Source organism: Leucoraja erinacea, chromosome 5, assembly GCF_028641065.1.
Source record: "Leucoraja erinacea ecotype New England chromosome 5, Leri_hhj_1, whole genome shotgun sequence".
NCBI lineage: Eukaryota > Metazoa > Chordata > Chondrichthyes > Rajiformes > Rajidae > Leucoraja > Leucoraja erinaceus.
In genome coordinates, this window is record NC_073381.1 from 29,608,973 (window position 1) to 29,624,670 (window position 15,698).

General features: G+C 37.0%; 1 protein-coding gene across 1 annotated transcript in view; it reads right to left on the minus strand.

Moving 5' to 3' along the window:
- nol10 (nucleolar protein 10) overlaps positions 1-15,698 on the minus strand; it is a 56,701-nt gene that overhangs the window by 20,156 nt on the left and 20,847 nt on the right. The window contains 5 exon segments of the mRNA XM_055635307.1: positions 981-1,107; positions 1,349-1,401; positions 11,475-11,541; positions 14,045-14,194; positions 15,052-15,130. Coding sequence (XP_055491282.1) covers positions 981-1,107; positions 1,349-1,401; positions 11,475-11,541; positions 14,045-14,194; positions 15,052-15,130 — 476 coding nt within the window.

The window sequence follows — 15,698 nt, forward strand, 5'->3', positions numbered from 1 at the left end:
TTGAAAAATGTTTCAAAAATGTATGGCAGAATTTGCATAAAGTTGTATTTCCGCAAGTCATATCATTTGTAACCCAGGAGTCCCCCCCGCATATCATAGCCACATTGATCAGTATCAGCCATTGGTCTCCAAGCACATCTTTAATATCCTCACAATTGTCCTTTTCTTTAGGTTCCCCCACTGCTTAGCAGCAAACGGCATTTTGTAACCTTCAACTTCAGCACTGCTGCTTTTACCTCTTTCCAGGCTTTATGGATTTTTGCTTCCTTACCTTTGTGGAAAAGACGTAATCATCTTTTCATCAAGCTCGTATTCAACCATCCTGTTATGATTCAAGACATTTCAATGGTTTTCCCTCCTGATCCATGATCCTTCCATCAGTGAGGAATGTGGAGGAGTCACTGTGGTGGATGTTTATGTTAAAATGTATTTTGTGTGTTCCGATGCTTTTTATTTGTATGACTGACTTGGCAAATGAAATTCCTCATATGTTGCAAAATATACTTAGCTAATAAATTATTATTGTGATTGTATATGGGTCCATGCGTAGAGTATTCGAGTAAGTACATGTAGCTGGAGTACGTGGCGCACCTCACATATTAACCCTCAACCACTGAGGATACATGAGGATTCTCTTCTGTGTTCCATATAATTATTTTATTCAAAATATCATATATATGTATACAAATCTGTATTTAGTTTACTTTAATTTTTTTTTAAATTTTCCATCTGGTAACTTGTGAGTGTACAGATTTAGAATTAGATATGAATGAATTAACCCGATTTTAATGAAATAAACATCAGCTTTTAAGTTTAAGACTGAAGGCCAAAGTCTCAATTACTTGTGAAATCCTGTCAGGGCTATTCAAAGATCTGAATGGATATTACAAAGTACAAGCTTGATAAGGTTGCATGCTTTTTGGTGCAATTCATTTCTTAAATGAGTCATCCTGGTCAAATGAATCACTAATATAACTTACCTAGGTTTTCTAGATCCTTTTTGGTTACAAATTTATAATCATCATACACTGTAGATTCTGGGTTTTCTTCCAGCTCCTCTGTCAAGTTATCCAGGAATGAACACCAACGAGGTGCAGGCCCCAAAGTCTATGTTCCAATCAAAAACTAATGTTAATTGTTAAACAATAAATAGCAACGTTAAAAAAAAGCTTTTGTTGTCATTATTAAAGCATGAAACCACTACATTATTATTAAGCATAAAAGCACAATTATTAAGCATAAAACCACTACATTAGCGAGATAGGGAGGGTGAGAGGACAAGAGCAAAACAAAAACGACAGTTGTTTTTCTGAATTGCTCTTGGAAAAGTTGGAAATATTGTACTTACAGGAACATAGAATGTATTTATCTTGGGCGATTCATTAGCCAGAAAGAACATTCCTAAGATAGTAAAATATGCAATTCATTAATTCAAGATATATCCAGGTAAATACAGTACAATTTTATTTTTTCCACAAAATAGCTTGCATAAATGATTGACGAACCCCTTCAGTATTGACGTTGCATTTTCTTAAACCTCCATCACATCAAAAATATAGATACAATGAGTCTACGACTATGTGTAATATACTTGCAATGTTTAAAAAAGAACTTTACAATGGAAAAGCTTTACTTTAATAAACTCTTAATTTGATACAAGTTACTTGTATCTTTTAAGATAAAATACAACTTTATTTATCCCAGGAGGGAAATTGGTCTGCCAACATCAGTTTGAAGAAGCTTTTCGGCCCGAAACGTTGCCTATTTCCTTCGCTCCATAGATGCTGCTGTACCCGCTGAGTTTCTCCAGCACTTTTGTCTACCTTTGGTCTGCCAACAGTCATAAAACACAAGATACATAAAACACGAAAACAAAGTGACGAGTGGAAAGTTCAAGATTGGATATGTGCGAAGATTGGGGGGGGGGGGGGTCAGTCTACCCCACTACAGAAGGGGGAGGATTTATAGTTTAATAGCCACAGGGGAAAAAATATATCCTGTGGCCAATTATGCTGCATCTTGGTATTACCAGACTGTTGCTGGTGCTCCTCAGGTTAACCAATGTGTCATGGAGGGGGTGAGCTGTATTGTCCAAGATGCTCTGCAGTTTGAGGAGCTTCCTCCCCACCAAGACCATCTCCAATGGATCTACCTCCACCCCCAGGACAGAGCCGGCCTTCCTGATGAGCTTATTAATTCTGTTGGCATCCGCGGCCCTTGTCCTGCTACCCCAGCGCACGACAGCGAAGGATGGCACTGGCCACCACTAATTGATAGAACATCTGCAGCATCTTACTGCAGACTTTTAAAGAGCGGAGCCTCCTCTGAAAGTATAGACAGCTCTGTCCCTTCTTATACAGCGCCTCAACGTTCCTGGACCAGGGAACTTCCAAGGAAAGGCATTTGCTTTATATTTTATTGTTCATAGCACAATTCAGATGAGATAAGTGTGTCTTGTATCCAAGGAATACTAGAAGTCATCACTTTATATGTGAATAGGCGCAGATAAAACTTGCCATATTGTGATACAGAGAACAAAATGAAATATGCAAACAGAGAGATTGCCCGGAGTTTGGAAGCTTTAAGTATTTTTTAATGGACATAAAACTTGAAAGTCTAGTAGCTGCTGAGGAAAGTTTAAGTGTTTGAACATGTTTTAAATACTTATATAAAAAATAACAACATAGCTGATGTTTGGCGAATAGCAAACCCAAGTGGAAGGGAATATTCATTTTACTCATCAGTTCATAAAACTTATTCACGAATTGACTATTTCTTATTGGATACAAAATTAATCCCGTATACGAATAAACCATCATATCGTAATAGTATTATTTCCGATCATTCACGATTGACTTTTATACTGAAAATTGAGGGAATGCCGGGTATAAAACCTTTTTGGAGATTCAACGCACAAATATTAAATAACCCACAGGGTTATGAGTATATAAAAGAACAAACAGACATTTTTTTCGAGATAAATGACACGGGTATTTCTGCACCGCTATTATGGGAAATCTTTAAGGCATACATTCGCGGCGTCATAATCTCTTACCAAAGTTTTCAAAATAAAGAAAATAAAAGAGAACTTCAGCGGATAGAACAGGAAATAAAATTACTAGAATTGGACAATGCAACTGACCCAACCATAGATAAACATAATAAGATAACCTTATTGAAATATAAAATCAATAGAATACTATCGGCAAGAGTAATAAGATTATTCCAAATTACAAAACAAGCACACTTCGAATTTGGGGATAAGACACATAAATGACTTGCGAGGCAACTGAAGCAACAAGAAAAGGAAAAAACTATCACTAAAATTAAATCGGATAAGGGTGAGTTTCTAACACTGCCAAAGGATATTAATAAGAGGTTTGCCCAATTTTATCATAATTTATATACATCTAAAATAAATACAGATGTTAGTAAAATTACAATTTTTTTAGGTAATTGTAATCTCCCAAAATTGGATAATTTAGAACAAGAGGAATTAGGAGCCCGGATTACTAATGAAGAAATAAAACAAATAATAAACTCACTGAAAAATGGGAAGACCCCAGGACCAGATAGTTTTAGTAATGAATTTTATAAACGATTTCAGGAGTCAATTGTACCAAGATCACTCAATTTATACACGCAGGCTTATACCGAAAATAAACTACCAGAAACTCTAGCAGAATCAACAATAACGCTTATACCAAAAAAAGATAAAGATTTAGATGAACCGGGTTCTTATAGAGCTATTTCACTTCTAAATACGGATCAGAACATTTTAGCAAAGATTCTAGCTAGAAGACTGAATAATTATATTAACAATTTAATAAATACGGATCAAACGGGATTTATACCCAAAAGACAATCATTTAATAATGTGAGAAGGCTTCATATAATGTACTCTCACAATGAGGACAATGAAGATATTTCAGTTGTTACGCTGGATGCAGAGAAGGCATTTGATCAGGTAGAATGGCAGTATTTATACAAGGTACACCAAAAATTTAATACGGGAGAGAATTTTATTAGATGGGTTAAACTACTTTACGATAAACCTACGGCAAGAATATTAACTAACAATATGCTATCTCAAAAATGTTACTTATCAAGGGGTAATAGGCAGGGTTGTGCCTTATCACCATTGCTATTTGCCCTTATGATAGAACCGCTGGCCGAAAGGATTAGAAATCACCCGAATATTCACGGATATAACACTAAGGACTCAAAGAATAAAATTTCATTATACACTGATGATATTCTTTTATGCATTACTAATACACAAATGAGCATACCCACCTTATCAACACTAATTGAGGAATTCGGCTCTTTTTCAGGTTATAGAATAAATTGGAACAAAAGCGAAATGATGTCTTTAAAACCACAGGATTTACTAAAATTCCCCATCAAAATTGCAACAGAAAAATTCAAGTATCTGGGTATTCAAATTATGAGAAGACACAAATCATTATTTAGTGCCAATTTTATGCCACTATTAAATAAACTGAATGATATGATTAAATTTTGGAAAACGCTCCCGCTCTCATTGATAGGAAGAATTAACGATATAAAAATGACTTTCTTATCACAATTAATATATTTGTTTCAAGCGATCCCAATATATATTCCTAAATACTTTTTCAAAAAACTAGATTCTACTATCACTAATTTTATATGGGATTACAGAGCACACAGACCTCAACGAAAGAATTTGTGTAAACCTAAAAAAGTTGGGGGTTTATCATTACCTAACTTCATGTATTACTACTGGGCAGTGCACATTAAGAACATAATGTACTGGTTGGATAGTTCCACTCAGCAGTTGGAGTGGATAAGAATGGAGAAAGAGGAGTGCTATCCGTACGATATAGGAACGATCTTGCTCTCACCGATAAAATTGAATAGTATAATATATAAGAAGAATCCAATTATTCACAATATAATAAGAATTTGGAAACAAATAAAAGTATCCTTGAAATTAAATAATCTATCAGTACTAACCCCACTATTGAACAACCCCGTATTCAAACCATCTCTCATCGACAAAACATATCAACAATGGGATAGACTGGGGATTAGGAAAGTAGGAGATATGTATGAATTGGGCAAACTGTTATCATTTCAACATTTAAAATTAAAATTTAAACTGAAGGATAATCAATATTTTAAATATATACAGATATGTGACTTTATGAAGAAATATACACATAGACTTCAAACTATATTTTTAGACCCTTTAGAAGAAGCAATGAATATTAAGGCTGATTCACAAAAACTAATATCATACTTTTATAATAATATATTAAATAGAGAATTACCCTCAACAGAAGCACTAAGAGAAGATTGGGAACATGAGCTAATGATAAAGATCTCGAAGGATAGATGGGAAAAGTATCTGATGAACACACATAATTGTTCCATTAATGCAAGACTATTTAATTCAATTCAAATTATTACATAGACTATATTATTCAAAAACGAGGTTGAATAAATTTTACCCAAACGTCTCTCCCAGATGCGAAAATGTTTGTTTCAAAACGCTAATATAACACATTCATTTGTAGGATGTACAAAGTTGAATACATTTTGGAGCGAAATATTTGATATATTTATAAAGCTTTTCAAGTCAAGAATAGAACCTAAAACGGAATGGATTATATTTGGTATAATAGTAGAAGATATCAATTTAAATAAAGACCAAAACTTTTTTTTTTTAAATTATGGGTTAATAATTGGAAAGAAATTGATACTTAAATTTTGGAAAAATACAGCTATACCAACTGTTAAAATGTGGATTAGGAATATGATGGACACAGCACGCCTTGAAGAAATGAGACTCTGATTAATAGATAAATATGACCAATTCTTAAGGAGTTGGTCTCCTTTCATCGACTTTTTGGAATCATGTGATGCAGCGGTACCGTAAAGATTGCTGATTTCAGTTCATGCCGTGGATAGATCTACATCTCCGAATAAAGATTTGAAAATTTCTCTTTTAAGGGGCCTTCTCTCCTATTTCTACTTTCCACTTTTTCTTTTATATATATATACACACACTTCACGTTTTTCTATTCTCTACCATCTATTTTTCCCCTTTCCATTGTTTTCTTTTTCTTGTCTTGCTCACTTCCTTTTCAAAACATAAAACTAGAGGTTGTACATAGAATGGATTACGGTATGACATAGTTGGCACCTAAAATTAGGTTCCACTGTATTGTTTTGTACTGTGTTAACTTCTAATAAAATAAACAAATAAAAAATAAAAAAATTTAAAAAAGCACATGTTTTTTAATACAAAAAGTGACTAGTTGAATGCAGAATTTTAGATATTGGTATAGCTGTTCTTTTTTTATTACAACTCCTGAATAGAATCTTAAATAAAATGACTTGTTAAGAGCTCATGATGTTTTGTAAGCTTTTAAATGATTTGTGGAATATGTTGAGTTAGTGAATGGGAAAATGCATAAACCTTTTTTTTTACATGGTTCGGCTTAGGAATTCCTGAATTGCCACCAGCATTTAAATTGCTAGATTGTGCTAAATTGTCTTTATGGACAGCTATCTGGTCTAATTCAGTTCTCAAAAGGAGAAAATATCTAGTTTTACAATTACCGGGGCAAATAAAAAATTCCTCCAAGCTCAAAGGAACAAATGGGCCTTTCATCATCTCAAAAAAATACAAGATCCAATGATCACCAACATCTAAATGGCATGCATTATATAATACAAACTGTAAGATCTGAGCAATTATTAAAGCATTGTAATCAGACTGGCTCTACTAACAGAAGACAATAAGACACGAATGAATGAATGGCAGGAATCTCCAAATGAAAAAAAGTCAGGAGCTACTTTAGATGCTTAAAGATCAAGTCAAATGGCCCAGAGCAAGACCCAGGACTTTTAAAAAGAGACGTGAATGAATTACTTCAGAGGAAGAGGATAGAGATAGCGTTGCATTTGCACACATTATACTTGGTCACATGGAGTTTTAATCCTGTGATGTATGTATTAGTCACAGATTGTGTTAATTATACTGGTTTCATTCATGTACCTCAAATACATGCCATTGGTGTATTTAAAAAAAAAGACAGTGCTGAATGACAATAAAGCGGAACTGTACACCACAGGCCCTTCAGCCCACGATATCCATGTTGACCATGAAACAGTTTTAATTTAATCTCACCTGCCTGTACATGGTCCATATCCCTTCATCCCCTACTTGTCCACATATTTCTCCAAATGTCATAGAGTCATACAGCATGGAAACAGGTCCTTTGGCCCAATTTGGCCACACGGACCAACATGTCCCAGCTACACTAGTCCCACCTGCCCACATTTGGTCCACATCCCTCCAAACATGTCCTATTCATGTACCTGTCTAACAGTTTCTTAAACGTTGGGATAGTCCCAACCTCAACTACCTCGTCTGGCAGCTTGTTCCATACACCCACCACCCTTTGTGTGAAAAAGTTACCCTTCAGATTCCTATTAAATCTTTTCCCAGTAACCGTACACCTGTGTCCTCTGGTCCTCGATTCCCCTACTCTGGGCAAGACTGCATCTATCTATTCCTCTCATGATTTTATACACATCTATAAGATCATCACTCAACCTCCTGCACTCCAAGGAATAGAGTCCTAGCCTACTCAACCTCTCCCTATAGCTCAGACCCTCTAGTCCTGGCCATATCCTTGTAAATCATCACTGTACCCTTTCCAGCTTGACAACATAATTTCTATAACATGGTGCCCAGAACTGAACACAATATTCTAAATGCAGCCTCACCACCATCTTATACAACTGCAACATGACCTCCCAACTTCTATACACAATACTGATGAAGGCGAATGTTCCAAAAGCTTTTTTGATCACCCCATCTACCTGTGACACCACCTTCAAGGTGCCGTGCACCTGTACTCCTAGAACTCTCTGCGCCACAACACTCCCCAGAGGCCTACCTTTCACTGTGTAGGTCCTGCCCAGGTTAGATTTCCCAAAATGCAACACCTCACATTTCTCTGTATTAAATTCCATCAACCATTCCTCAGCCCACCTGTCCAATCGTTCAAGATCCTGCTGCAATTTTTCACAACCACCTTCACCATCTGCAAGACCACCCACTTTTGTATCATCAGCAAACGTGCTAATCTTGCCATGTATGTTTCTTCCAAATCATTGATATAGATGACAAACAGTAACGGGCCCAGCACGGAACCCAGAGGCACATTACTAGTCACAGGCCTCCAGTCAGAGAAGCAACCTTCCACCATCACCCTCTGCTTCCTTCCATGAAGCCAATTTTCTATCCATCTCTCCTTGGATCCCATGCGATCTAATCTTCCAGAGCAGCCAACCATGCAAAACCTTGTCAAATGCTTTGCTGAAGTCCATATATACAACATCTACAGCTCTGCCCTCAACGACTTTCTTGGTCACGTCTTCAGAAAACTCAGATATGAAAACTCAGACAAGGAACTGCAGATGCTGGTTAACAAAAAAAGACACAAAGTGCTGAAGTAACTCAGTGGGTCAGGCAGCATCTCTGGAGATTTGCCCAAGCAGTTTTATTGCTGATATTCTCCAATCCAGGCAATATCCTGAACTTCTTTTGCACCCTCTCGAAAGAATCGACATCCTTCCTGTAAAGCGACATCCAGATCTGCACATGATAGTCAAAACATGGCCGCACCTACTTTTCGACCCAATGCCTCGTCCGATAAAGGCAAATAAAGTGTATGCCTTGTTGGGGATTATTCAGGGGTTATAAAATGTCAAAGTAGCAGCCATTATTTCAAAATAAGAACCAATCTTCAGAATATTAATCTAATGTATAATGAAAGCAGAAATCAGTTTGAATTTCAAAGGATAACTTTGCAAACAGACATGTTGTCTACAAAGACAACAGAATATGTTAATTGGGCATATATCAATCCAGAAATCTGTCATTTGGCCCATAAAACATGGCCATAGGCACACTTGTCTCAATAATCAGTGCATTCAAGAAAGTCAGCTTTCAGACCATCCATTTGAATTGCTGCTTCCCAGCAAAGGTCTTTGAATATTCTGTGGCTGCTACAATATGCCCTCATTATCAATAAGTTACTTGTCTATACGCAAAATGTGAGAGTATATCCTTGGAAACAAACGTTTTAAAACATATGTAAACTTGATGTACTTTGAATTTGGGAGATTCCACCAAGAGGAATGACAAATCACCGAAGTTATATGCATTGTAATAACATGCACAATGTTGATTATGCTATCAAGATATCCGTGCAATCAATAAATCTATGAAAGGAAAAAGTGACACTTTGTGTGGCATATGAGAAGTACTTTTTTGAATTCAATTAATCTTGTTTATTCAGTCAGGACATTGTATAGCCAATGAAGAAAATTAATGAAACCTGATGTTTTTCAAATGTCAATGGAATTCAGTACCAAGTATAAGAAAAAGAAAAATCATTTAAGTTTGACAATATGTCTATCCTCCTTAGAGTTCAAAAATGCCTGATTAATAGTGATTAGCATCATAAGGTGCTTAAAAGTTAGTGAGATTAAAATCTTTAAGAAATACAGAATACTCCACTTTCTGACTGCAAGTGTTTATATTTGTGGGATTAAATAATTAAAGTATTTTCATCCTGCATTTCACCCATCTATGATTTTTGTATTCCTCTAATGTACATGCAGGACATGGTCTAGATAAGAAAAATAAAAAAATAAATGGATAGGGACTGAAATTGATACAACTGATTTATCAGATCTAAAAGTAGGCCGCTCATGCAGATAATTTACTTCAGGTGATTTATGTAGGCCGTTCATGCGGACAATTTACTACAGAAAGATGGTGTTCTTACCCAATTAATGGGAATAATTCCAAAATACATTAATTTTCTCTGCAGAAGATACTGCAGAAGTCAGATACAGGATACTGAGTTGGATGATCAGCCATGATCATATTGAATGGCGGTGCAGACTCGAAGGGCCGAATGGCCCACTCCTGCACCTATTTTCTATGTTTCAAGAATGCATCTTGTGCTAATTTTAATTTTAGAGATACTGTGTGAAAACAAAAGCTTTTGCCCACCGAGTTCTTGCTCATCTATACACTAGTTCTATCCTACACACCATGGGCAAAGAAGCCAATAAACCTATCAACCTGCACATTTTTCTAGCTTGGGGAAGAAGAGGAAATCCACCTGGTCACAGGGAGAACATGCAAACACCGTACAGACAATCATCCATAGTCAGATCAAACCCAGGTCCCTGGCACTGGAAGGCAGCCACTCTACCGCTGCGCCACTGTGCCGCATGCTTTCTTAATTCCAAATTCTGGGGGTGGTTTGGATGGAAAGTAATGAGTGAACCAAGGAGCCAGAGGAAGCAATCTTTGCAGAAGGCAGAAAGGGGTGGGGGTGGCAAGATAGGACTCGTGGGGTGAATGGTAGGGATCAGGAGATCTCTTCCAGAGGAGAAGCAGGTGAGGGATACATCTATGACTGCAAGTGAAGAAATCCACATTTACTAAAAAAAGAGGACACCTTGGATGTCCTAGAATGAAAAGCATCATCTTGGGGGCAGATGCAGCAGAGATGGAGAAATTGAGAAGAGAGGATAACATCTTTGCAAGAGGCAAGATGGGAGAAGGTATAGTCCAGATAAGAGTGAAAGTCATTGGGTTTGTAGTAGATATCAATCGATAGTTTGTGCCTTGTGATAGCGATAGAGAGATTAAGAAAATGGAGAGGTTACAAAGATTGTTCAAGTGAATTTGGAGACAGGGTGGAAGTCAGTGGTAAAGTTAATGAAATCAACGAGTTCTGCAATGGTGCGAGAGGTTGTCCCAATGCATTGTCGAAGCAATGGACAAAGGGTTGGGGGATGGTGCCAGTATACGTTTGAAGCAAGGCCTGTTCGACATCTATCTATACATAACTGAAACTCTGATCTTGTTTAGTCTAGTAATCAATAAAAAGGCAGGCATAACTGGGACCCATGTGAATGCCCATGGTTATATCTTTAACTTGAAGGAATTGAGAATAGTCAAAAAAACATTGTTGAGGATGAGGATAAGTTCTGTCAGGCAGAAGAGAGTGTTAGTAGAGGGAAATAGATTGGGTCTCTGTTCAAGGGAGAACCAGAAGGCCTTCCTGGTGGGGGAAGGGGGTTTAAAGGGGCTAGACTTCCATGGTAAATATGAGGCAATGGAGGCATAGGAATTGAAAGTTATTGAAGAGTTGGAAGGGTGGGCGAGGAGATGTCTCGGATGTAATTCCATGGGGTAGGCAGTTAAGAACTTTGTATCTCCAAAATTATATGATCAGTTAACATGACACTGTACTCCCAATTAGAATCATTGACAGCCTGAAGCATCTGTGTCCATTTCAAGACACACTGAACATTCAGTGCCTTTCTAGGAGATACCAAAATAATAAAATGGATCTTGAAAATATACATGTAAATGATTTTGGACTTACCCGAGTTGGGATAAAGGCAAAGGTCATTGATTTCATTCGGTAATTCAATTGAAGTGAACATTTTCCCCTGTAAAAATGACAAATTTGGTCACTAAAATATGAATACATCTTGCCATCTCTCCTTTCACCAAGTTCGTTCTACACTGCCTCTCTGCATTTCACACTAATCACCACCCACCCATACATTGATTTTAATCACGTTATCTTCAACGTTGTTATATTGCTGCCAGAAATGATGGCGAGTATGTATATTTGACAGGATCCAGTTCCACAGCAGAACTATGAGATTCAAAGAAACTATGAGATTCAAAGAAGAGGAAGTACTGACTTTTGAGAAATATAAAAGTGGATAAGTCTCCAGGTCCGAACAGGATATTCCCTAGGACATTGAGGGAAGTTAGTGTAGAAATAGCAGGGGCTATGACAGAAATATTTCAAATGTCATTAGAAACAGGAATAGTGCCGGAGGATTGGCGTACTGCGCATGTTGTTCCATTGTTTAAAAAGGGGTCTAAGAGTAAACCTAGCAATTATAGACCTGTTAGTTTGACTTTAGTGGTGGGCAAATTAATGAAAAAGATACTTAGAGGTAATATATATAAGCATCTGGATAAACAGGGTCTGATTAGGAACAGTCAGCATGGATTTGTGCCTGGAAGGTCATGTTTGACTAACTTCTTGAATTTTTTGAAGAGGTTACTCGAGAAATTGATGAGGGTAAAGCAGTGGATGTTGTATATATGGACTTCAGTAAGGCCTTTGACAAGGTTCCTCACGGAAGGTTGGTTAAGAAGGTTCAATTGTTGGGTATTAATGGTGGAGTAGCAAGATGGATTCAACAGTGGCTGAATGGGAGATGCCAATGAGTAATGGTGGATGGTTGTTTGTCAGGTTGGAGGCCAGTGACTAGTGGGGTGCCACAGGGATCTGTGTTGGGTCCACTGTTGTTTGTCATGTACATCAATGATCTGGATGATGGTGTGGTAAATTGGATTAGTAAGTATGCAGATGATACTAAGATAGGTGGGGTTGTGGATAATGAAGTAGATTTTCAAAGTCTACAGAGAGATTTATGCCAGTTGGAAGAGTGGGCTGAAAGATGGCAGATGGAGTTTAATGCTGATAAGTGTGAGGTGCTACATCTTGGCAGGACAAATCAAAATAGGACGTACATGGTAAATGGCAGGGAATTGAAGAATGCAGGTGAACAGAGGGATCTGGGAAAACTGAAAGTGGAATCTCATGAAGATAGGGTGGTAAAGAAAGCTTTTGGTGTGCTGGCCTTTATAAATCAGAGCATTGAGTATAGAAGTTGGGATGTAATGTTAAAATTGTACAAGGCATTGGTGAGGCCAATTCTGGAGTATGGTGTATAATTTTGGTCGCCTAATTATAGGAAGGATGTCAACAAAATAGAGAGAGTACAGAGGAGATTTACTAGAATGTTGCCTGGGTTTCAGCAACTAAGTTACAGAGAAAGGTTGAACAAGTTAGGGCTTTATTCTTTGGAGCGCAGAAGGTTAAGGGGGGGACTTGATAGAGGTCTTTAAAATGATGAGAGGGATAGACAGAGTTGACGTGGATAAGCTTTTCCCCACTGAGAGTAGGGAAGATTCAAACGAGGGGACATGACTTGAGAATTAAGGGACAGAAGTTTAGGGGTAACATAAGGAGGAACTTCTTTACTCAGAGAGTGGTGGCTGTGTGGAATGAGCTTCCAGTGAAGGTGGTGGAGGCAGGTTCGTTTTTATCATTTAAAAATAAATTGGATAGTTATATGGACGGGAAAGGAATGGAGGGTTATGGTCCGAGCGCAGGTATATTAATGGAAAAAGAAAGGGCAACCAAGGGCGATTTAACCAAGGTATTTAACTCAAACAGATTTCTCTGCACAATGCAATGACATTGCCGGGAGCAGAGTTCCTACATGGCAGGAGATGACTGCAGCCCCACAGAATCTATTCCGCCAATCTGCAAAACACTTCTTCATATATACACAGGCTGTCCATGAATTGGATGTCTGTAAGCTGGAGAGGTCCTGTACAAGAAGTTACCACAAGGCAATATCCCATAAAGCTCTTAAGCAACATCCCATAAAGCCATTACATATGATGCATTCCTGTCTTCTCACATCCCTAGAAATGAGAGTTTGCAGCAGCTCATACAATCGAAGACAGTCTACAGTAGGACATATCACAGGAACACAACCAAAAATATATACAAAAGTACCTACCACGGGGGACCTTGTCCATTTAGACAACATAATCACCTTCCTTTTTAATAATAACCAAAACTTATACCAATTTGAAGACATCCATGTTTTAAAATTGATTTTTAGATCATGCAGATATTTGCCAGAGCAAACTGTTAGTTATTAAAATCACAAATGCAACTTAAATTTCTGTTTTAAGACCTCAGATACTCAGTGGCTTATACACATACAACAATACAAAAAATGCATCTCATATAATCCTGGCATGCAAATATCAAACAAGTTACTACTTGAAGTGGGTTTCTGTGATAGTGGAGAGAACACTATGTAGTTTATATTGAAAATATTAGTTACCTACCGTATTCTGATTCCACATTTTTACAATCCTGGAATCTGCCGAAATGACCAAATCTAATAGATCCTGGAATTCGATAGATTTAATAGGTAGCCCATAGTGATGGTCCTTGACGAACAGTGGACGATTTGAACGAAGATCATACAATAGAACCTTTAATTGAATTTTTTAAAAAGGCATGAAGTTTGATTCATAGGAATTGGTGAACAATGAACTGCTTTACATTATTTTTATGTGAAAATCAAGTTCACATATGCAAAAGAGATACATTCTCATTATAGATGGTAAGCAACCACAAAATGGGACTTCATGATGCTACAAGAAGTCCAGAATCCTAGACAATAATTACATAGAAATGTAGGATTATATAATACAGGAACAGGCCTTCAGTTCAACTAGATTTTTAAAATAATCACAACTTGGAAACTTCATGTTACCATAAAGCCAGATAATCTTGCCATTTTTTAGAGAAAAAATTTAGTTAGAGAAAAAAATAATTTGACAATAAAAGCAACCCAATGAAAAATAATTGGATGCACAGGTGGAGCAATTTATACTCCTCCCTCACAGTTCCAGGGATTTGGATGTGCTCCAAGTAGTATCTGTGAGGGGAATTCACATGACCATGCAAGTTTCTTAACCAGATGGGCCAGTTTCTTTTCATGTCCAAAAGAAGCACTGTAGTTTAATTGGCTTCTACAAGTTGCTTCGTAGTACCAAAAGAACCAAAGGGGAGTTAGGCACAAGAGTGAGAATAAGTCGCAGATGAAATATGGGAAAGGAATCAGACTATTGCGATTGTTCTGCTAGACAGGCATTGGACCATTAGGCTGAATGATTTCTTGCTGTGCTATAACAAGTAGAAAAATTAGAGAAATGTCAAAAACAATTAGTCTCAATGTAATTTCATATACATTACCATAAGAATAAACCTAATTAACTTTTCTTTAAGAAATAACACAGCATCTAATGAATAGAATCAGCAGAAAGGACTTAATAGAGATACACACCTGACCCGTGGTAGTGCCGACAGCCATATGTAATGCTCCCTTAAACTTCAAAGCAGAAATAGAAGGCAAGCCATCAATCCTATAATTAAAAATACATAAAGTATAAATTGGGCAGATTATACATTTGGATAAAATCTGCCATGTTTCTAAAATGTGAAAAGCCGAACTACACTTTCTGCCTCGACCAGTGCTGTTTTATGTGCCATGGCCCTCGGAAGTACTTTTTAAAAAAAAATGTAGAACAGTGAACAGGCATATTTTCATAATTTTTTAATCATTGTTGCAACAAATTAGGAAGCTTCAAACGGAAAAATAATCAAGCTGCTTGATTGGGTCGTGGGATAGCTCCGAAATTTGAAAACATACTGACCCATCCTAATTTTTTTTTAATTGTTTAAATTCTGGAACTACTATTGAAAAATAATAATTAGCCGTAGCTAGGGACATCAAACATCCATCCTCTCCCCCTCAAGTTCAAGAGAGTATTACCATGTATCCCAGATAGGACAATGACATTCTTGCTTTGCTTCAGCACAACAGAATACTGTAGGCATAAATAAATACAGAACTGATCAGTGTGTACATATACCATTGAATATACCACTGAATATACCCACACACACACATAAAAAAGCTTATAAAGTGAA